Source organism: Cyprinodon tularosa, unplaced genomic scaffold (genome assembly GCF_016077235.1).
Source record: "Cyprinodon tularosa strain WSP-4 unplaced genomic scaffold, ASM1607723v1 ctg353, whole genome shotgun sequence".
In the NCBI taxonomy this organism is placed as follows: Eukaryota; Metazoa; Chordata; class Actinopteri; order Cyprinodontiformes; family Cyprinodontidae; genus Cyprinodon; species Cyprinodon tularosa.
The window spans coordinates 243,369-267,583 of NW_024039067.1; the positions used below are offsets into that span (position 1 = coordinate 243,369).

The window sequence follows — 24,215 nt, forward strand, 5'->3', positions numbered from 1 at the left end:
TTAGTCTGATAGGCAAATCAACTTTTCTTTTAGGGTTGTTTTGTTTGTTATTTTTGCCTGCGCCCTCCTTAAAGTTTTTATCACACTTTATACAGAATACCTTTGAAAAAGCTGGAAGAACAAACCTCTTTAAATGCCCTTTTGACTCCTTGATTAGCTGTTTAAATTTATGTTGGTCCCTTATATCTCTTAGACCCAGCCAGGGACGTAACACAGGGGAACAGGTTAGAGTTCAGGGGAATATGGATAAAAATACTGGAAGTTATTAGAAGACCTGAGACTGGGATGGAAATTAACTGTCCAGCAAAAAAAGACAACCTAAAAATAAAAAAAAGGACTCCAGGACCAAATTGCAAGAACTGACATTTGATGCTCAGAGAATCCTTTTCATTCAGTTTGATGGAGCTTGAGGTATTTTACAAAGACAAACAGACTCAAACCTTGTTGGAGGAGTAAAGCTGGTAGAAGAGAAGTTGTTATAAACCAAAGCAGATTTGGTTTGATGCCTTAAATGCAGGTTAATACAGATCAATGAAACAGTGTTTAAAAAAATGTATACTTCTTTCTTAAAATAATTTCTGATTTACCTTTTCATCTCCTCTTGGAAATTTAAATCTCTACACTGACTTCAGCAATCCCTCACACTAAGCATGCTTGTAGCGACAGTGGAGAGGAAAAAATCCCTTTTAACATGAAGAAACCCCCAGCAGAACCAGACTCCGTGTGAGCGGCCATCTGCTGAGGCCGACTGAGTTTCATTGAGACAGAAGCAGATATAGAAAAAGAAGCAGAGATACAAAAGTTTACGGTAAACCATCTCCACAAGAAGCCCCATCGAGGAAACATACAGCCTTACAGATGAGCTCTGAGCCAGCTCCCATTGTTAGGTTCAAAAATGTAGGTTCGTAAAAAAAAGACTGAATACACAGTAAGGGATTTTCAACAACAGCTCCTGCAGGAGTGGAAAGAGCCCAACCCAACTTTCAACTCTTTCCCCGACCCCCTCCTGCAGTCGTCTTTTATTAACAGAACATAACACATGGTTACAAAACAGTATTGTTCTGACAGAACAATTGATCAGGTCATAAGACAGGATGCTCCACCAACTGAATCACAAGGCAGGGTGGTCTTCTGACTGAATCATAAGACAGAGGGAAGTATCTCCTTGCTTCAATGTTTATATGTACACACATTAATTTTATAATCATCATTGAATAAACCTAACACCCATGTCAGAGGATGAAAGAGAGTTTAGTCACAGTTGGAGAAACAGGACTACACAGAAAAACAGGCCAAGCTCCAGCATCTATAAACAAAGGTGTTGATGGCAGCAGCACAGCTGATATTTCTCTCCAGGATGGAGTCACAGCCAAACAGGAACAGACCAGATGAAGCTCCTATGAGAAAAATCACAGGGAGCATAACAGGAAGATTGAACAAAAAATACTGCAGAACAGGAGAATAGAGATGGAATGATGAAAAGGGCTCCCTATGTCCTCCGGCGGTCTAAGTCTATAGCAGCACAAATGTAGAAAAGAGCTCCAGATAACCTAAGTATTTTGTATGCGTTATTAGAACAGTAGAGCATCAGTGTGGTCACGGTAAATGAAAATAAAAGACTATTCCTGCACTAATCGGATAATTTTAGCACAAAATATCAACAGAACAGAGTAAACTACAATTGTATAATTATTAAAGCACCTCTGCACCTGCAGTTCAAAAATTAATTCTGGCAGAGATAACGATTTATGTTAGAATATGCCTTTAGTTTCTGCAGCATTGGTATCGATGGAGGATCTTTAAAATGTACTGAGCTTTAGAAACCGACTAAACTGCAAGGAACAAACTGCAGCCATTAAAAACAAATAATGCATTTTTGAACAATAACTAATTAAAACTATAAAAAGATCAAGACAAAAAGTTTGGTTTCCAAGTAGGAAATTTATTTTGTAAAAGAAGATAGAAATCTTTGTCTCTATCTAATCTGTGAGGACTACATCACCAACAGAAGCAGATATCATAAATACCCCCCACATCCCGATCCATGCATCCTGATAGCATGCATACCAATTACTTCATCTTTGTTTACTCTTGTATAAAAATTACAAGTTCAATTTTAGACGGTAATCTCCATCTAAACAGCATCCATCAGGACATATAAAAATAAGTCTCATAAGGAACATAAATAGATGCACTTGCTGAATGCATCGTCCAGTCAGCGAGGATTTCATTCATAATTCAACACGTGTTCAAGTGCTCTATGAAACAAACAAAGCAGGACATCAACATAGAAACTAAAAGAGCTAAAGGGGAAAACTGCGTACTTCATTGGGCTCGTTCACTTCTAACAGTCTCATTAAGTTTTAAGGGAGACGTTGGTTATTGCACAGTTTTTCTCCACAAACGGCTTGAGAAAAACAGAAAGCAGAAGAAGTTCTTTGGGTTGTTCTCCTGCGGCTCCGCTGGCTGGTTAAACTCCGTTCTTCACCAGCTCGTGGACCCCGCGCTCATCGATCATCAGCGTCGCCTGAAACTCCCGTCCCTTCACCAACGCTTCCAGACCCTGAAGGAGCAAAACTGTCGTCAAAAGGAACGCCGGGACATCCTGAATTTCTCTTAAAAGTTCCTGGCCTTACCTCCCCTGCGTAGGACACCAACGGGGAGATCTCACATTTGATCGGCAGGTCCGTTCCATCCTTCAGGCTGCGTCAAAAGGGAGGGAGAAGATGAGAAGAAAAGCAGAAAGAGAATCAGGGACCATCTCATGAAAAACACAGAGGGACGGTTGTTTAGAAAAGAGAAACAGCTGGTCCTCTACCGAGGCTTGTGATTAGAGATCAAAGGCAGATAATCAGAGCTTCATAGCAACCAGTGATTAGTCCTCTGACCCGTAACACACGTCCTCCAGAAGCAAGCAGATGAATGACTGGTAATGTCTCCACCCAGAGCTTCTGAAAACCCGGGGACTCTTCACATAACCCTCACTCATCATGCCTGTTTCTGGATCCTTATTCCCGACAATCAGAGATCCCACATCTGGAGAGACAGATGTTCAGCTGCAGGAGAAGGTGAGCGACTAAAAGGAGAAGCTAAGGCACATTCACCGCTCTGTGGTACGTCGGAGAGCCACATGCTTGTACTTTATGTCTGAGCAGGCAGGTGAATTTTAAGATTCAAAACAAAGTTAAACCTGTAATGATGTTTAGAAGAAAAAGCTCAAACGGACAGGTTCAGAGTCTGAAAGTTTGACAAAGAAAACAAGTGGTTCCCATTACCCAGCATGCAATATGAGCGTACGCCCTGTGCGTACACACGGGTATGAGACATGGAATCATTATGACAAATTTTTTGTATGTTATTTAACTTAAATAATCCTTTATCACAACCGATTCAGCCCCTTTAAAAGTATTCACACCCTTTAAAACCTTTTTCCCCAAATTTTGCACTAATATTGCCTCAAACAGCATGATATTTTATTTGGAGTTTATGTAATAAACTCCAAATAAAGTAGCACACGATGTGGAACAAAGATCTCACAGGTTTTACAACAAAACAAAGAGAAAACTTAAGAAAAAGCTCACAGCATGATGCTGCCACTGTCTTCCACTAACCGCGTATTTGCACCGTTTTTCTAGAGTCACTTTCGTTCTTCTTGAGTCTCCTCCTGAAAGGTCCGCTGGATTCTGCAGCTCTGCAGCTCCCCCAGAGGAACAATGGCCCTCTGCACTAACTGAGGTATAGAGCCACGTATCGGTGAATTTCTGCTATATATGTGGAATGAACTCCGAGGTCTTTAAAGCTTAGATTATTTTTTTATAGCCAAAATACTTCAAACTGACCCAAAGTTTTCTGCCTGTAAATCTGCTGAGATTTATCCAAAAAATGCAGTTTTTTTATTGTTCTTTACTACAAGCTAATGTTTGTTTGAAAAAATCTAGACTGATTAGCTCCCGTCTGAAGGTCAGAGCTATCAAGTTTAAGAGGTTTAAACTTAAAAAAAGCATTTGCTTAGACTGCTGGAGGACATATGGACCCCTTTTTCATCATCTCTCTATTCTCTCACTCTGCAGAATCTGTTAGTTCAATCTCTAACGTTCTGCTCTCTCTGCTTTTTCTCATAGTAGCTTCATCTGGTCTGTTCCTGTTTGGCTGTGACTCCATCCTGGAGAGAAATATCAGCTGTGCTGCTGCCATCAACACCTTTGTTTATAGATGTTGGAGATCGGCCTGTTTTCCAGTGTAGTCCTGTTTCTCTGACTGTAACTAACTGGATGTGCTCTCTTCATCCTCTGACATGGGAGCTGGCTTGGAGCTCGTCTGCCTGGCTGTGTGTTTCCTGGACGGGGCCGCCTTTTACAGCTTCCTTTTGTGTCTCTGCTTCTGTCTCCTTGAACCACAGTCGGCCTCAGCAGATGGCCGCTCACACTGAGCCTGGTTCTGCTGGAGGTTTCTTCCTGTTAAAAGGGAGTTTTTCCTCTCCACTGTCGCTACAAGCATGCTTAGTGTGAGGGATTGCCTTCAAGTCAGTGATTCGATGCAATCAACTAGTTTGCCTTAGCTTAGGTAGAAAACTTTGAATCAATCTGACTGGACGATCTGGTTGAACTGTTAAGTGCCTTGAGATGACGTGATGTGAATTGGCGCTAAAGAAATAAACTGAATTGAATTTGCTTTCGTAATTTTTTAAAAAACAATTTAAAACTGTATATCTTCTACCCTTTACTTTATAATGTTTTACATTGTGTTTTTTATTTAACAAAATGTGGAAAAGTTTATTAGGTGTGATTACTTTTGTAAGGAACTGAGAGAAAAAGTAGACAAACCTTTTGCTTACTTTTCTCTCATTGGAAATGATTTAAGCTGATATTCAGAGTTTGAAAAACAAACAAACTAAAAGTGTTAACAATTCTGAGCAAGAGGATAAGAGAAGCCGAAACCCCGTCACCATGCACCGAGTACAACAGGGGAATAATTACTTATCATCTGTGCCTCCTGCTCCGTCTCTGGAAACATTGTGTGGGACACACAGGTGCAACACCGAGCAGAGGAGAAGAGGAGGTGAGAGTGTGAAGCTAAAAAAACATGATGTCACAAAAACACCCCATCCAGGCCAGCACATCCAGTCACACCGTGTGGAGCAGTGGGGGCGACCCGGAGGAACCCGCTTCGGTGCTCATGCTGATCTCTGTGCTCTGTGGCTCCTTACCTGGGAATGGCGGGCACGCGCCTGCCGTTCTCGTCGATGAAGTGGCCCCCGGCGTTGAGTACCCAACGGTGGTGCAGGGACATGAGGGCGTGTCTGGCGGTGGTGGGCGTGTCCTTCCCGTCCTGAGTGTCTGCATTCTTTAGCGGGGAGAACTCGTCCTCCCGCAGCACTTCATACACAACGAACGTCCTGTTGGGACGACATCTCGTCAGCATGCAAAGACCGCAGGAAGAGACTGTGATGTAGTTTATTTTAAAGCTCTACGGTCAAATGAAGGAATCATTTTTTGTAAATCTTAGCTCAAATACTGACTTCCTGCTCAAAAACACCTTTGTTTTAGCACGTTGGCGTTGTTAGTGAGATTTCTGAGACAGTGAAACTAATAAGGCATATCTCATATTGAAGTAAAGGGTATGAGCATTCATTTATTGCAAAAGTATTCATACCCCTAGAACATAAACTTTTCCATGTTGCAGCCACATTCTCATTCAGGCAAGTGAACAAAAAAAGAAGATGTTATGTTTATTCCCCTTTCTTCTCCTTTCTCCATAAAAACAATCCAACTCAAGCAGAGTCAGACTGGACACAGAATGTGAGGGCAATCTTTACGGATTATAAAGCTTATAGGTTATCCTGAGCTATCTCTATAGTTATGCTGCTATAGGCTTAAACTGCTGGAGGACATAGGGACCCCTTTTCATCATTCTATCTCTACACTCCCACTCCGCAGAATTTGTTAGTTCAATCTCCTAATGCTCTCTCTGCTTGTTCTCATTATAGTAGCTTCATCTGGTCTTTTCCTGTTTGGCTGTGACTCCATCCTGGAGAGAAATATCAGCTGTGCTGCTGCCATCAACACCTTTGTTTATAGATGCTGGAGATCGGCCTGTTTTCCAGTGTAGTCCTGTTTCTCTGACTGTGACTAACTGGATGTGCTTTCCTTCATGCTCTGACATGGGAGCTGGTTCAGAGCTCGTATTTTAAAACCAATCTGACTGTATGATCTGGTTGAACTGTCTGAGTAAAAAAAGGCCTTGAGATGCAATTGAATTACCATGAATCCCAGTTTAAATTAGGTTTGAACTTTGACTAGGACTCTTTAACACATGACTATGCTTTGATATGAACTATAGGCTAAACTTCTTTTTGAGAAACGTTTGGGCAACATAATGTTTCATTCATCAGAATAGAGGATTTAAAAAGAAACTAAGTGGTAAATTTTTTTCTTGGATCATCCTTAAAAAAAACAAACAAAAAACTTGCACATTCATGTCATTAAAAGTACGATAGTTAGCAACCTCTTTTAACCTGTGAATCATTTCCAATTTTCACTGTAAAGAAAAAAGCTTAGGCCAACTTAAGTAAAGTAAAACACTTGTATTATCGCCAACATTTAGCCGTCTATTAACAGCCTATTAACCCTTTATTCTGAAGCCTTCAACTGTAGCTCTGACTGCATCTTTTTTGCTGCAGTTTCAAGCCCCTTTTCCATCATCTTCCTCTATTTATACTAAGAATTACGATGAATTATTAGGGCCACAGTGGACATGAATAATGACATCAGCCCGACTGCCTGCTGTTTGATGACGTTTGTAATCAGACATCCTCTGAAAGTGAGCTTTTAATTGACTGTTCAACTTTTTTCGTAACATTTCGACTTTCCTAACTCTGTGAGGAAGAGGGGAGAATTAAGTCCTCCCCCAACCCATTCAGGTTATTGTGACGTAATAAGGTGGATGGTTCTCAATACTTTTGAGTTTTTGGACCAGAAAACAAATGGAAGAGTTTAAAATGTAGCAGATGAGCAGAAAAAGATGTTTGAGCGCCTCAAAGTCATGATTTTCTTCACCAAATCTTCCAAAATCCCTTTGATTTTGAACTTTCTGATCCAGTCCTTCAGACACGCAGCTTTCATGAACATCATCATGGAAAAAACAACCACAAATCTGATGTTTATGCATCATTTTATGGTGTGATGAATACACGTGGACATCAAAGGCTCAAAGTGCTAAAATACAAAGGACATTGAAGAGAGCGGCACGTCAAACTGCGAGGATCTGAGAAGAACCATAACTCAGAGAAATGTGGCAGCTCAGCGACTCAACCCATCTGGATTGTGCTAAAACCGTCGGGCTGCCAGGCCAGACACGACTCTGATCCGTCAACAGAGCGGCAAAACAATAATTTCTCGTCTGTTTTTAATTTCAAACACATCGTGTTTGCCTGGTGTTCATTTCCATCAGTTCAATCATCTCTGCAGTCCTGTAATTAAATGTAAATGTTGATTAGCAGTTGAATGATGTCATGCAACGTTTGAGGAGGAGGAATGAGCAAACGGCTCGTAAACCTCCATCCTCCTTCAGAGATCTTGGCAGTCCTGCTCCACTGGATCAGACTTTGGAGAAATGTCACAGCTGAGGGTGAAGTATATGGTTGGGGACTGGAAAAAATAAAAGGGGGAGGGGGGCCTTTGGCTTACGTTTTGGTGATACTCTCTGAGAGCATACATAGTCCCTATTAATTCTTTATTTTAAAACGAGCACATTTTACTGCTCCAATAATGCAGAATAAAAGCAAACTGAAGTGTTACTCACTTTGCAAACTGGAAGATGTCGAAGACAAACTTCTCCATTTTAATCCCGTTGGGTTTCTCCGGTTTGATGAGCTGACCCTCAGCGTTCACACACGGGATCTTCTTTTGGGCGACATGGTGCTGCAGCTGAGGCTCGTACTTCCTAGTAAACGAATACGCAGGATTAAGGTCCTGTACTTGGTGTGCGGAGGGGAAGGGCAGCGGAACGCTTACTGTACGACGTCTCGCAGGAAGGAGAAGCTGAAGAAGTGGTTGGCCACGTTTCCGGCATTGAACATCAGGCGGCCGTCCGAGCTGCGCTTCTCGGCCGTCGCCAGGGTGATCTCGCTGTACTCCACCACCTGATAAAGTCCGTCCACCTTACAGACCACACCCACTGCCTCCGTCGGGTTGGTTTTCTCCACCACCTGAAAACAGGAAGACAACTTTATTTGCCTAAAAGAAAAAAAGCAGCTTTAATCCATCAATTTATTTAAATTAAGCTTCAAATTTGAAAAAGATTCTAGTTATGCACTTTTTTAAACGTTTAGTCTGGATTTCACACACACACAACCACACATGTGTAACAAAACTCTACCGCTGCACATTAACTGGAAAACAATGCTAATAATCCTCTTGGTTTAACATGGTAGTGGCAGTAAAATGCTGCTGGGATGCTTTTTCTCAGCAGGGATAGAGAAACTGAGCAGGTAAAGTAGAGGTCCCTGCCCTAAACATGTTGCCAGAGCTACACTGCCGTTGTTAGAATGGCCTAGTCAAAGGCCAGACCTACATCCAGGGGAGAATCTGAAGCAAATCCATCATTTTCTCCAACCAGTCTGAGCTTGACCCCTTTTTGCAAAGAGGAAAAGATAAAACCATCAGTTACCCGGGATGCTTGAGATTTCTTGGTGATGATGTGTTTCTTTGGGTCGGTTTATTGCACCGATGTCTAAGGCCGACGTGACACAAAAATGTGAAAAACTTGTTGAAAAAGTAGTAAAATCACGTAAAAATAAAATCAACAAAACAGCTGAGTTAGAACTGTAAAACTTTAGTCCACTAATCTCCTTCTTCAGCATCCATCTGCTCTAAATGAAGGCAGAGCACCCCCCCCCCCCCCCCACTCTCCTTAGGTTAGCTGCTAATGACAGAGCTGAGTCATGATGAGGGGGTTGCTGAATGGGGCGGGGAGGGACTGAAACCACATAAAAAGTTTGCGGCCCTCAGTAATTCGCCCCGGCAGAGACGACCCTTCCTCCTCTGCTGCACTTTGAGACCAAACTGAGCAGGATCATTGGGCGTGTGTAAACATGAGTGAGCTGGGCCGAACTGATGATTGCTACGGCATGGAAAGAGTCTGCAGGACCAGAGGAAAAGCAGCGACTGCTGATGTTGAAAGAGTGGAAACAAAACCATGATAAGATAGAAAACTAAAGGATGGGATGTTGACATGGAGCTTGTGATGTGGTTACCAAGCGTCATTTGGTATTACCCAATCAGGAGATTTGCTGCCTATGTCCCAACAAAGTTAATTTCATGGCAACAGCAACAAGAAAGTTGTCTTTTCCTCCATTAATCTTTTTTATTTTCTTTCCAAAGTCTTAAGCATGAAGGAATCAAACTGTTTCTCTGCATGTAGTTATGAATGTTGTGAGTCAAAGCTTAAAAAACAACCCATCGGGTGTCCCTCAGGGTAAAACGGCTTCCAGGGTCAAACACCAGGTTACAGGAGACCGTTTCAGTTGGAAAACAATGAATATATTTAGAGAAGTTTGCTACTCTGAGCATTAATTCATTAAAAGGCTCCTTTGCTTGCCTCCTCCACCCTAACAGAGGGTGTCTATCTAATCCTAATCAAATGGGTGGATCGGGTGTGGCTGGACTTTTCTATTAAAAACAGATTTTAGGGGAAGAAAGCATCAAGGCTGAAAGGTCAAAGACTAAAAGAGGAAGAACAAACTCAGCTTTACGGAGCTGGACTCTCACATCTCAGAAGAAGAGAAAAAAGCTTAGGGCAGAAGGTTGGCAACAGGAAGCTCCTCTGGAGAAATCTGCCTCATGATTAATGCGTTACTATCTGACCCTGCACAGAAATATGAGTATAAAAGTCCAGTAAATGAAGGGGTCAATGGTTTCCAGGGGAAGATCTGACTGATCCACCCTTCAAAGCTATGCAACAAAACTTTAAATAGGTTTTAATGTATCAAAAATAGACTTCAACAAACCTGAGGAGAAAAAAGAAAAACGGACAGAATATCTTCAAAGGTCATTGCTAGGAAATTGCAGCCAACTGTATCACCGTGTCTCCATGACAACCGGGTGTGTGGGAGGCGTGCCAGAAATATTTGGATTTATTCTGGCATCATAAATGTCAACGTTTGGCGTTTTACACCATCACACTCTGACCTAAAACAAAGGATTCATTCATAGGAAACTACTCCATGTTGAGCACGGCGAAGGATCTGTCATGATATGGGACTGAGGAGCTGTTGGAGAAGGTGTCATTATGTACTTTGTAAAAAAACCAAGAGATTAGACGTAAAAATCTAGAGAGTCTTTGCTGGAAAAAGTTTTCTTAGTGGGGGAAGAATCAAAAAGAAAAACCTCAAAGGCTTCACTGTAAAAACATAAAACTGGAGAAAAGGTTGGCAGCTGTGGTTCCAGCAGACGGCCAGTCTACAGCTTTTATCTCCAACACCGGATCTTTATACACCCACTATAAATATAATCAAACTAAAGGCTGGATTTTTTTTTCAAATACTTTACTGATAAAATGATGGTTTTACAACAAAACAAAGAGAAAACTTAAGAAAAAGCTCACAGCATGATGCTGCCACTGTCTTCCACTAACCGCGTATTTGCACCGTTTTTCTAGAGTCACTTTCGTTCTTCTTGAGTCTCCTCCTGAAAGGTCCGCTGGATTCTGCAGCTCTGCAGCTCCCCCAGAGGAACAATGGCCCTCTGCACTAACTGAGGTATAGAGCCACGTATCGGTGAATTTCTGCTATATATGTGGAATGAACTCCGAGGTCTTTAAAGCTTAGATTATTTTTTTATAGCCAAAATACTTCAAACTGACCCAAAGTTTTCTGCCTGTAAATCTGCTGAGATTTATCCAAAAAATGCAGTTTTTTTATTGTTCTTTACTACAAGCTAATGTTTGTTTGAAAAAATCTAGACTGATTAGCTCCCGTCTGAAGGTCAGAGCTATCAAGTTTAAGAGGTTTAAACTTAAAAAAAGCATTTGCTTAGACTGCTGGAGGACATATGGACCCCTTTTTCATCATCTCTCTATTCTCTCACTCTGCAGAATCTGTTAGTTCAATCTCTAACGTTCTGCTCTCTCTGCTTTTTCTCATAGTAGCTTCATCTGGTCTGTTCCTGTTTGGCTGTGACTCCATCCTGGAGAGAAATATCAGCTGTGCTGCTGCCATCAACACCTTTGTTTATAGATGTTGGAGATCGGCCTGTTTTCCAGTGTAGTCCTGTTTCTCTGACTGTAACTAACTGGATGTGCTCTCTTCATCCTCTGACATGGGAGCTGGCTTGGAGCTCGTCTGCCTGGCTGTGTGTTTCCTGGACGGGGCCGCCTTTTACAGCTTCCTTTTGTGTCTCTGCTTCTGTCTCCTTGAACCACAGTCGGCCTCAGCAGATGGCCGCTCACACTGAGCCTGGTTCTGCTGGAGGTTTCTTCCTGTTAAAAGGGAGTTTTTCCTCTCCACTGTCGCTACAAGCATGCTTAGTGTGAGGGATTGCCTTCAAGTCAGTGATTCGATGCAATCAACTAGTTTGCCTTAGCTTAGGTAGAAAACTTTGAATCAATCTGACTGGACGATCTGGTTGAACTGTTAAGTGCCTTGAGATGACGTGATGTGAATTGGCGCTGAGGAGAAAAAAAAGAAAAACGGACAGAATATCTTCAAAGGTCATTGCTAGGAAATTGCAGCCAACTGTATCACCGTGTCTCCATGACAACCGGGTGTGTGGGAGGCGTGCCAGAAATATTTGGATTTATTCTGGCATCATAAATGTCAACGTTTGGCGTTTTACACCATCACACTCTGACCTAAAACAAAGGATTCATTCATAGGAAACTACTCCATGTTGAGCACGGCGAAGGATCTGTCATGATATGGGACTGAGGAGCTGTTGGAGAAGGTGTCATTATGTACTTTGTAAAAAAACCAAGAGATTAGACGTAAAAATCTAGAGAGTCTTTGCTGGAAAAAGTTTTCTTAGTGGGGGAAGAATCAAAAAGAAAAACCTCAAAGGCTTCACTGTAAAAACATAAAACTGGAGAAAAGGTTGGCAGCTGTGGTTCCAGCAGACGGCCAGTCTACAGCTTTTATCTCCAACACCGGATCTTTATACACCCACTATAAATATAATCAAACTAAAGGCTGGATTTTTTTTTCAAATACTTTACTGATAAAATGATGGTTTTACAACAAAACAAAGAGAAAACTTAAGAAAAAGCTCACAGCATGATGCTGCCACTGTCTTCCACTAACCGCGTATTTGCACCGTTTTTCTAGAGTCACTTTCGTTCTTCTTGAGTCTCCTCCTGAAAGGTCCGCTGGATTCTGCAGCTCTGCAGCTCCCCCAGAGGAACAATGGCCCTCTGCACTAACTGAGGTATAGAGCCACGTATCGGTGAATTTCTGCTATATATGTGGAATGAACTCCGAGGTCTTTAAAGCTTAGATTATTTTTTTATAGCCAAAATACTTCAAACTGACCCAAAGTTTTCTGCCTGTAAATCTGCTGAGATTTATCCAAAAAATGCAGTTTTTTTATTGTTCTTTACTACAAGCTAATGTTTGTTTGAAAAAATCTAGACTGATTAGCTCCCGTCTGAAGGTCAGAGCTATCAAGTTTAAGAGGTTTAAACTTAAAAAAAGCATTTGCTTAGACTGCTGGAGGACATATGGACCCCTTTTTCATCATCTCTCTATTCTCTCACTCTGCAGAATCTGTTAGTTCAATCTCTAACGTTCTGCTCTCTCTGCTTTTTCTCATAGTAGCTTCATCTGGTCTGTTCCTGTTTGGCTGTGACTCCATCCTGGAGAGAAATATCAGCTGTGCTGCTGCCATCAACACCTTTGTTTATAGATGTTGGAGATCGGCCTGTTTTCCAGTGTAGTCCTGTTTCTCTGACTGTAACTAACTGGATGTGCTCTCTTCATCCTCTGACATGGGAGCTGGCTTGGAGCTCGTCTGCCTGGCTGTGTGTTTCCTGGACGGGGCCGCCTTTTACAGCTTCCTTTTGTGTCTCTGCTTCTGTCTCCTTGAACCACAGTCGGCCTCAGCAGATGGCCGCTCACACTGAGCCTGGTTCTGCTGGAGGTTTCTTCCTGTTAAAAGGGAGTTTTTCCTCTCCACTGTCGCTACAAGCATGCTTAGTGTGAGGGATTGCCTTCAAGTCAGTGATTCGATGCAATCAACTAGTTTGCCTTAGCTTAGGTAGAAAACTTTGAATCAATCTGACTGGACGATCTGGTTGAACTGTTAAGTGCCTTGAGATGACGTGATGTGAATTGGCGCTGAGGAGAAAAAAAAGAAAAACGGACAGAATATCTTCAAAGGTCATTGCTAGGAAATTGCAGCCAACTGTATCACCGTGTCTCCATGACAACCGGGTGTGTGGGAGGCGTGCCAGAAATATTTGGATTTATTCTGGCATCATAAATGTCAACGTTTGGCGTTTTACACCATCACACTCTGACCTAAAACAAAGGATTCATTCATAGGAAACTACTCCATGTTGAGCACGGCGAAGGATCTGTCATGATATGGGACTGAGGAGCTGTTGGAGAAGGTGTCATTATGTACTTTGTAAAAAAACCAAGAGATTAGACGTAAAAATCTAGAGAGTCTTTGCTGGAAAAAGTTTTCTTAGTGGGGGAAGAATCAAAAAGAAAAACCTCAAAGGCTTCACTGTAAAAACATAAAACTGGAGAAAAGGTTGGCAGCTGTGGTTCCAGCAGACGGCCAGTCTACAGCTTTTATCTCCAACACCGGATCTTTATACACCCACTATAAATATAATCAAACTAAAGGCTGGATTTTTTTTTCAAATACTTTACTGATAAAATGATTTCTGGCCTTCAAGGGAAGCCAGAAAGTTAGTTTATGTCTGTATGGTGTTTTATTAGAACTGCTCCTTTAATGGAGCACAATGCTTAGAAAGTAGCAACAGAAATCCTGATTCAGAGGAAAAGAGGCCAGCAGCTTATGAAGGTAGATCTGTTTCTTTATCATTTAGTCAAAAAAAAAAAAAACTTTTCAATCAAAGAAAAAAATATTTGAATGCAAAAATATATTTGAGACTCAAAAAAATACATTTGAACACTAGATATTACTTCAAACATTATTTTCAATAATAAAAAAAGTGCTTAAATGCAATTTTTGGAGTCTCAAATATTTTTATTTGCATTCAAAAACTATTTTCTATTATTGAAAACTTTTATCTTTTCATTGAAGTAAATTTTTTTATTGATTCTGTTTGTTTTTTTGAAGCAACTACTTTTTTTGATTGAATAATAAAGACACACATGTGCTACCCATTATATGGTCCAATAAAAAACTTAAAAAGTTGCTTTAAACTAAAAAGACTGGACTTCTATCAAATAAACATTTTCAATCAAAGAAAAGTAGTGTTCAAATTTATTTTTTTTTTTTGAGTCTCAAATATATTTTTGCATTCAAATACTTTGATTGAAGCAAACTTTTTTGTTACTGAATGATAAAGACACAAATCTACCTTCATAGCAGCTCCACCTAGTGGAGAGCTGCAGCAGCTGCGACTCTGAACGCCATACCTTTAATAACAGCAGAAAGACCTGAAGAGCCGGTGGAACTTCCTGGAAGAACCGGACAGACGGACCGGACTCGACTGCTCACATGCTTCACTCATCCGTCACGTCCAACACGCGGCTTATTAATCCGATTGATCATTTATCACCGCAGAGCTCATGCGTCTTCACATCGTTACTAATACATTCTTATCTAATGAATGATTGAGATAAAGAAAGTTTATGAGAGGACGAAACCAGCCGGGCTGCTGCCTCAGCAGCAGGAAGTTTGCTTTTAATAAAGTGTGTCATAAAGTGAGGCTACTCTCTGGCAGCAGAAACGTGAAACAAAACATGAAACAGCCGACGCATCTGGTTTGACTGGAGACGTCGGATTCAGCTTCTGCATCTCCAACCTCCATCATTTCAGAGGAATTTCTCATTCATCAAAAAGAAGAGGTTTTTGAGGAGTAAATACGAGTTCTGCAGCATTTTTTTTCATTTGAATATGAACGTAAAGAAGAAAAGCCTGAATCCCTGCCTGCTCAGGTGCTCCAGGCGGTTCATTAGCTGAGGGGCCTTTAGAGAGGAGCTCTGATCAGGGGGAGGACTTTAACCTCTAGTAGATCCTTTACTCAGGTCTATAACATACTGGGTGGAACCTATAAACTTTATAATGTTCAATGCCTTTTAAAAGTGGTAGTTTGGTCTCATAAATGTGTTTTAGAAATCATTTATATAGAGGCCAGAGGAAAAGTATTCACCCCCCCTTGAATCTTTTGACTTTGTGTCAGATAACGAAGACAAAATAAAAGTCAACATGGATTTTAGGATCTGAAAATAAAAAAAACACCTTTTTAGCTAAAGAGACTGAAATAGAAATTATCACTCGTTTTTATTTCTATACCGTTTTAAAGAACTAGCGATAATAACATTAAAACTGCTTTTTGTATCTCTGCTTCTGTCTCCTTGAACCCCAGTCGGCCTCAGCAGATGGCCGCTCACACTGAGCCTGGTTCTGCTAGAGGTTTCTTCCTGTTAAAAGGGAGTTTTTCCTCTCCACTGTCACTACAAGCATGCTTAGTGAGGGTCGATGCAATCCACTGGTTTTCCTTCGATAGAAAACTTTGAACCAATTTGACTGCATGATTTGGTTGAACTGTAAAGTTTGAATTGGAGCTATAGAAATAAATTGAACTGAATTGAAATTGAATTGAAAGTCTGGTGAAAAAACATCCATGTTTGTGGTTTTATGATGAGAAAAATGGGGAAAAGGACTCAGGATCAATGACATTGGTCTACCTTGGCTCCGCAGTCGGCTCCCTTCTGCACACAGAACCCAATAAAGGTGGGATCGGCCACTTTGACCAGGATGTTGTCGACGCAGTAGACGTGAATGAACTCGACGCCCCTCCGCTGCATGTCATCCAGGATGCCCTGGTTCCCAAGAGCTCGGTACAGACCTCCGTTTCCATCTGAACACACAGGAAGGTGTGATGCAAACACACAGATACAATAATAAGACGCGAGTCCTAATGATCCATGAACCCACCAGGTGCCATGGACAGCTTCCCCTTGTTCTCCAGGATGATCTTCCCACCATAGTCCATGGCGGGCAGCATGCCCTGCTGGAAGAACACCACGTTGTCTTTGCCTAACCCAAAGTACTGGTGCTGTGAGAAGAAGTCTTTGGTGGAGTCCATCGTCCTGCCGCTGGTCATGATGTACCTGAAGGCAGCACAGAGAGTCCGGACCCAGTTACATTAAAATAGCAGATATGGCAGAGGAGGAGGCATGCTTGGGGTCATATAAAGAATTTACATTCAGATTGTAAATGATGAAATGTGGCAGAAAACATCTGAATGACTTTAAGGATTTATAATCCAGATGGTAGCATAACCTGCTTTTCTCACCACATTTTCACTTTTTAAGACGGTGAACTAGGGCTGAAACAATTTATCGTTATTGATTGATCGTTAACTGGAGAACAGAGACTCTAAAATATGCCTTTAGCTGACAAAGCGACCCACTTAGAGCAACAATTATATCAAAATTGTAAAAAAAAATCTGTAAACATTTTGCATTTAAGATTAAAAATAAGACGTTTTCATCTGTCATTCAGCTCTATCCAGATTATGAATGGATTCATTGAAAAATGAATGAATCGTTTGGCAAAATATTCGTAATTTACAGAACTACAGTAAAGCAGCTGGCTAGCTAGTAAGTCACCCGTCCTGCAAACAGGAACAGGGATTCCAGGGTTCGTATCCCAGCTGGGTGGAATGAGCTGCCAGCCTGGGGCCTTAGGCCAGACCCTTCACACTAATGCCTGCTTTGGCGTCCTAGTGACTAGAGACAGGGGTGGATTTACGAAATCTGGGGCCCTCTGAATGGAGAAGACAACACATAAAACAGACCCATAGATAGAGAAATGTTAATAGAATAGACATCCATTATCTGTTCTAGGTTTTGTCCCTCTCTTCTTGTCCCTCTCTTCTTGTCCCTCTCTTCTTCTTGTTTTCCTCTCTATGTTTTGTACTCAGCTGACTTTTCATGCTGTCTCTAAAGGAATGAAAGATTTTTTTCCAAGCACTAAGCTCACTTAGCTGATTGCTCCTTCCTGTGTTTCCAAAAGTAAATAATCCAGTCCTTCTTTTCACTGTAGACAAGCCATGATCTGCTTATCTGTTCTCCATTTTTCATTGGGATGAAATAATAGCTGCATGAATCATGACAGCAGACAAGATAGAGGAGAGCAGGAGGCGGGGTTACCAATCTACTTGCTCTGGAGAGCAGAGTTCGCTGCTTTTAGATGTTTTCTCCAAAGTCTCCAGTAGCAGAAAAAAGTCGCTATATTTGGCGCTAGGAGCTTTTTAGAAATCAAAGTGCTAGAGGGGTCTGAAAAGTGGCTAAATATAGCGACTAAAGTGCTAAGTTGGCAACACTGCTCTTTACATGGTTTGTTTTCAAATGGTTTGCTGCTGCCTGTTTGGACCTTTCTGAACATGTGCAGCAAATGGACTGATCCAATATGGTGGACACTGAAGGGGGGGCTGAGACACACTTATTATTATAAGCATTTTGATGGCATTTTAGTGAAAGGATTTTTATCAAAAACATAATTAATGTGCACAAATAAGGAATAGTTGTATTAACCATACATGTAAACAGAGTTTTATGGGGCCCCCAGGAACTTGGGGCCCTAGGCAACTGCCTAGTATTGCCTAATGGTAAATCCCCCCCCTGGTTAGGGTGTGCACTTGGAATCCTGAGGTTCTGAGTTCAAGTCCCACTCACACAGACTGCCACTCTGGGTCCCTGAGCAAGACCTTCAACCGCACACTGCTTCCTAGGTGCCGCACAATGGCCGCCCACCGCTCCCCAAGGGGATGGGTTAAATGCAGGTAATTTTGTTGTACTTGTAACAGTGTTATGACAATAAAACCTTGGAGAAAAAAAAAAGTAAAGCTCACAGCGATCTGACCGAAATATTCATCATCCAAACATGAACAGGACTCACTCACAGGTGGTCGTTTGCTAGATTTGGTTTGCCTATTTAATTAAAAATAACCATACTCATATACTTTGGACTTGCTCTAAACTGAGAAAAATATGAGACAAGACATTTCAGGGACTTAGAAAAGTATTTCAGAAAACGTTTACCAAATGACATTACTGGAAGAGAAAAATACCTTCTACAAATCCTACTGATTGCGGCTCTTAAATGTGAAATCCATCATATGGAACGAATGACCTACTGCCTGAGGCTTTAAAAAGATGTTTGTTAATAAATGGAAACCAGCCATGATCATACTAATCCACTAAAATTACCTTTTTTATATACTTTATATTTCTTAGTTTTAGTTATTTTATCTTCATTCCACTCATTTGTCTTCATTTGCGATGCGTATTAATTAACCAACTATAATTATGTTTGTATGATACTCCTGTTTAATCATGGAACCTACTCTACTTAGATTAACCCGATGCAAATCCTTTTAAAGTTGTTTAAAGTATATCATAAGTGAAGAGCAGCAGACTAAATGTGGGTTTGTATATATATGTCTATGTAAGCTGCAAACATTGAATATAAAATGAAATTAAAACAAATAAAATAATAGTTATTAGAGCGAGAGCCTTACCAGGGAATGCAGCACTTGACTGAAGTCTTTTGCTCTGCCAGCTGCTGCAGCTTCACGATGCGCTCCGCTTGGATCTGAAACAGAGTTTTGTGGGACGGCAGCCCGACGTCGTACATGCCTTTGGGGTAAGAGACCCCGAGTCTGGTTCCCTGACCCCCCGCCAACAGTAAGACAGCCACTTTGCTCTGAGAGATGCAGTCCAGACCTGAGGGGGGAACCAGAGCACAGCTATGAGTCTGTGTGTGAACGCATGTCCATCCAGTCTACGTTAAAACCCGTTTTACTTACTTTACTACTTTATAAACATTTATCACCATCAAAAAGAAGCTTCCTGTCGGCTATATTTTACACACTGAAGAAACGATCCAGAAATAAGGAAAAATTTCTCAAATTAAGTACTTTACCCTTAATTTGTGTTGGTAAATGACATGATTTACCAATGGAATACGTATTTTTACTCTTAAAATAAGATATTTAGATAAAATGCACAGATAAAACAATGCAATTCTGTTTTCTTTTTTTAAATGTAAATTTTCTTGTTCCATTGGCAAAATGTCTATTTTATACGGAAGAGGATTAAGGCCACTGAAAAAAAAAAGAAAAAGTTAACTGATTTTTAAATTTTATTTCAGCTTAAAATGGGGGAAAATATCAGAATTCAGACTTTTTTCAGAATTCTGGCTTTTTTCTCAGAATTTTCACTTTTTTCACAGAAATCTGGCTTTTTTTCTCAGAATTTTCACTTTTTTCTCAGAATTTTCACTTTAATCTCAGAATTCTGACTTTTTTCTCAGAATTTTCACTTTAATCTCAGAATTCTGACTTTTTTTCAGAATTCTGACTTTTTTTCAGAATTCTGGCTTTTTTCTCAGAATTCTGACTTTAATCTCAGAATTCTGACTTTTTTCTCAGAATTCTGACTTTTTTCTCAGAATTTTCACTTTAATCTCAGAATTCTGACTTTTTTTCAGAATTCTGACTTTTTTCAGAATTCTGGCTTTTTTCTCAGAATTCTGACTTTAATCTCAGAATTCTGACTTTTTTCTCAGAATTCTGACTTTTTTCTCAGAATTTTCACTTTTTTCTCAGAATTCTGACTTTTTTTCTCAGAATTTTCACTTTTTTCTCAGAATTTTCACTTTAATCTCAGAATTCTGACTTTTTTCTCAGAATTCTGACTTTTTTTCAGAATTCTGGCTTTTTTCTCAGAATTCTGACTTTAATCTCAGAATTCTGACTTTTTTCTCAGAATTCTGACTTTTTTCTCAGAATTTTCACTTTAATCTCAGAATTCTGACTTAAATCTCAGAATTCTGACTGATGGCAAACACGTTGGCATCAAGCCATAGCCATGTCTGTTTTAGAGACTAGCTCTCTTGTTTAAATGACCTTCTGCTCCTCCATTAATGAGGGGACTCCTCAGGCACCTAAAAAGTTGCCTAATTCCGTAATTTTCCCCAATGTGTTACTGGCCCTCTCAAACAACTCACATCTTTGTCAGTGAAGCTGAGTGCTCCTACATCTCTTCCTTCATGGTGCCCATCTACATTAAGATCCAAAAAATTCTGAGAAAAAAGTCAGAATTCTGAATTTTTTCCCATATTAAACTGAAAGAAAATTTAAAAATCAGTCAACTTTTTTTTTCAGTGGCAGTGGTACAGAAGAGGATTACTCTTCCATAATTTTACCTTCTAAATTCAAGAAAAAATTACTTATTTTAAGAAATATAAATTTGGATTTTTTTCCACTGCATATAAAAAGCAGAACAGTGTTTCCTGGAGTTACACTGACAGACTGAAATGTTTGGATTTTCTTCTTTCCAACATACCTCAAGCTCAGAAAAATAAACATAAATAGGATGTAAACCGTCCCACTGTAGCTCTGCCTGTACGCAGCGGCCTACTGGTTAAGGCATAGAGCTTGGAATCCTGAGGTTCTGAGTTCGAGCCCCACTCCCACAGACTGCCACTTTGGCTCTCTGAGCATGACCCTTAACCCCACACTGCTCCCCAAGGGGATGGGTTAAATGCAGGGGTAAATTTCTCCAAGATGAAAACAATAAAGTTAAATCATTATTTTATTTATGATTTACTTTGCCCCGTTGCATGATGCTGCCACCGCCTTGTTTTTTAGTAGGTGTTTTATATTCAGGCTCATGGTATTTTGGGTGTAGGCTGGAACATTAAAGTCACCTTCATCATGCTGGTATGTGTCTTCTTCATAGTTTCTAGCAAACAGGAAAAACAACTTTTAATCGTTTTCTTCCTCAACAGCCTTTCAACGAGGACAGACTAGTTGATTCTTTCCATTAAAAACAGAGCTGGGAAATATTTAAAGCTTTGAATATCATCTTATAACCACATCCAGCCTTAAGTTAAGCTCTGCCTCTAATCGTGTTCCTGATGCCGTTTGTTCTCTAATAAACTTTAAACTTCCTTATTGGAACTGCTGGATTTTACCAGGAGATATCATGTAAAGAGGGCAGAATAATAATGAATGTTATCAGTAAATAATTTGGAAAATCCATTTCCTGTTCCTTTCACTTTAAATCAGTCAAACTAAATCTTAATCAAATACAAAAACCTGCAGGGGGGGGATACTACAGCTAAGGACTGCATATCATTAGAGAAGGGAACCCCCCAGTACATGATCCCTTCACACTTTCCTATCTAATCTTTAGTGCTTTCCAATTGTCTCTGCAGGGAAAGCTTAGATAAATAATGATAAAGTTAACCAAACATTGCAGATAAATGTCATCCATACGGTTCAACGTTAACCATCATGTCTCAGGAAAATTTCAAAACCAGGGAGCAGAGAAAATGTTAACAATGGACTCCAACATCTAAACTGTTTTTTTTTTTTTGCTTCAAATTTTAAAATACCTTTAAACAAAAAGTTGATATTTTATTGATTCTGGGTGTCAAGTTTATCTCAGGTTTACTGCCGGCAACGTGACACAATATAAGCAGCCATGTTTCTAACTGCGGCTGCAAACAGACACGTTCTGAACGCGGCGCTGGGGAGGGTCCGCTAGACTTTGACTGGCGTCCTGCACAAACAAACACTCTCACGCCACACCCGGCCGGCGCACACAACAGTGGCCACGGCGTGTTGAGATGACTTCATCAATGAGGGTCAAGAGAGACGGACCCAATGACGTCAGCACCGAATCAGAACCAGATGTCTTCTGGCCATAGATACACTTCCAAGTGATTCATTGGAATCTCCTCAGCAACGAGGGGATTGTGCAAATGACCCAAAACAATGACAACCTCCTTGCTCATTATGAAAAATTCCCAATAAACTAAACTGGGGCAAAGTGTTGAATCTCTGAACTCATGCAGTGAGTCAGTGGATGGTTTTCCTGCTGTTATGGCTGCGGCTGTGGAAGTAGATGCACTGAAATGTCTTCCTTCTGAGGATCTGGAAGTAGGTTCTCCGAACTTTCCCAAAGGAAGACATGAGAAAATGCACCGGCCTCTGTCTGTATCACATGATCTGGGCCGCCATGTGATGCTTTAATCTCGTTAAGCTTCCCGGAGCGATACCAGTAAATTGGTTCCCTTTATTATGAGGTAAAAACCCAAAATAATCCGGGTTAAAGCCTCTTCTCTGCTTGTTTTCCAGGAAAAATTAGAATATGATTGAGGCTTTTTTCTACTGGATAAAAGACGGTACAACAATAATAAAAACATTTTCCTGCTTCCTTATTGTTCTGCTGGATAATAAAGACTCTTCTCTTTAAAGGCAAGAAAAAAAATGTGAAAGTCCTGACCGACTGACCTTTGACCTCCCAGTCTTTCAGGCTCTCCCTGTCTCTCGTCACACTCCCGAGTACATCCCTGGGAACCGGCTCCATGCGGCCGTCCATCTTCTCATGTTTGCTGTTGCTGGACGTCTCCATGGCGTTCTTGAAGAACACGTTGATCTCCTGGAAATCTAAACCCTGAAGCTCCTGGAAGAGGTTCTGCTGCTCTTTAGGGCTCAGCTCCTTCCAGAACTGCAGGAGGTGAGACTGGCCCGCTTCAGCCAACTTCTGCTCCAGTCCGCTGGTGTTTGGGTCCATGATTGATAAGGATTTGGGTTAAATCTGCAAAAAAAACAAAGAAAACATTGAACATTTAATTATGCTGTCATGACTACCAAACAGAAAACATTTGAATTAGATTATGTTTTAAGATGAGGGCTAAATCTGACTAAATGAAAGGATGATAGAAGTAGATTTAAGTGGGGAGGAACTGGGATGAAACAAAGTCTGGCTGCTGACAGAACTGGTTACAGCTCAACATCCAGCATTGAAATGAAACCATGACTTAAATGGTTGGTGTTTGCTCACACACCCTTAACAAGCAGCTTTATAAAGCAGGAAATCCTCCAGGAGATTTCTTCTGAAATGTCTCAGATTAAACTGATTTAGAGAAATGATTTGTTCTCTGAATCATCATCATATACAAACAATAAGGGGCAGATTCAGCCCTGAAACTTAAACATTCATGTTTCCTAGAATGAGACTCATGTTTGATTATCAGCTGGAGAATTGCTTCATTCCAGGGCGAGCATAGAAACTAAACACAGACAGAATTACCTCCATAAAGCTCTATTTTACCCATAAGGGAGCTTTTAATCATCATTTATCAACCTGACATTAGCAGCTCAGACATGCTGTCAGGAAACTGGTGCCGAGCACATATTTATATCAGAAAATCACCACATAGTAATAATAATAGCTTTATATAAACATTATCATTCAAAAAATATACTAGTAACCAACCCCTCACCTCTCTCCAAGTCTCCCGTTGCTGTTAAAAGCATTAATATGTACTGCTGTGTGGTTCCCGTCTAACTACACTCTGCGATGACTCCGCCCATCGGCCTCCGCCTCCTGCTACGTCACATTTAACGTGGCATCAGCGCACGGTATGCTGCCTTCAGGTGCTCCTCGTAAACGTGAGAGCAGTCAGGAGGGGATGATGAAATGATGCGTTTACAGAACATGTTATTATTAACGAAACTGCTTGCGTTTGAATTTGATTAAAAAAAAAAAAAAACTTGTGAGATTTAATAAGTTAATACTTTATTAAGGTAAAGTGAAAACAGGTATTTTAGGTTTTCTCTGTTTTAGCAGCTTTTCAATGTATTTTAGTTAAAAGACATTTTAATAGTAGAAAGAAATAGATAATAGAATTCAAACTATGTTAAAGCATTTTATTTAATAACTGCAAAATGCCATGATATTATTTATCAAGTGAGAGTAAGCATATAAACATAGTTTTTTATAATTTTGATCAATATCAATGGCAACCATTTGTTTTTTTCAGAAAAGTATATTTCTAAACAATATTTTTGATAACAAAAAATAGTGTTTTGTAAAATTGTCAGGAAGGATCACTAAGATGCGATCACTGTCTGTCATACAAACAGGTACCTCACACTCACACATGGGATGTGGGACATTGTGTGTTTCTGTTGAAGACAATTGCAAAAATAGGCAGATTATA

The 24,215-nt window shown here is 40.5% G+C and overlaps 1 protein-coding gene across 2 annotated transcripts; it reads right to left on the reverse strand.

Annotated features, from left to right (window-relative positions):
* Positions 1 to 1,921: 1,921 nt before the first annotated feature.
* On the reverse strand, positions 1,922 to 23,636 carry uap1 (UDP-N-acetylglucosamine pyrophosphorylase 1). Of its 2 annotated transcripts, XM_038295332.1 has the most exons (11): positions 23,496 to 23,636; positions 22,501 to 22,807; positions 18,718 to 18,922; positions 16,128 to 16,303; positions 15,878 to 16,050; positions 8,013 to 8,206; positions 7,801 to 7,941; positions 5,207 to 5,395; positions 4,977 to 5,003; positions 2,637 to 2,703; positions 1,922 to 2,563 (listed from the first exon to the last, which is right to left on the reverse strand). In XM_038295332.1, the coding sequence occupies exons 2-11, from the start codon at positions 22,781 to 22,783 to the stop codon at positions 2,471 to 2,473; spliced, it is 1,548 nt and encodes a 515-aa protein (XP_038151260.1). In that variant the 5' UTR covers positions 22,784 to 22,807; positions 23,496 to 23,636; the 3' UTR covers positions 1,922 to 2,470. The 2 variants fall into 2 exon arrangements, with proteins under 2 accessions (XP_038151260.1, XP_038151261.1); XM_038295333.1 differs by lacking the exon at positions 4,977 to 5,003.
* Positions 23,637 to 24,215: the final 579 nt, after the last annotated feature.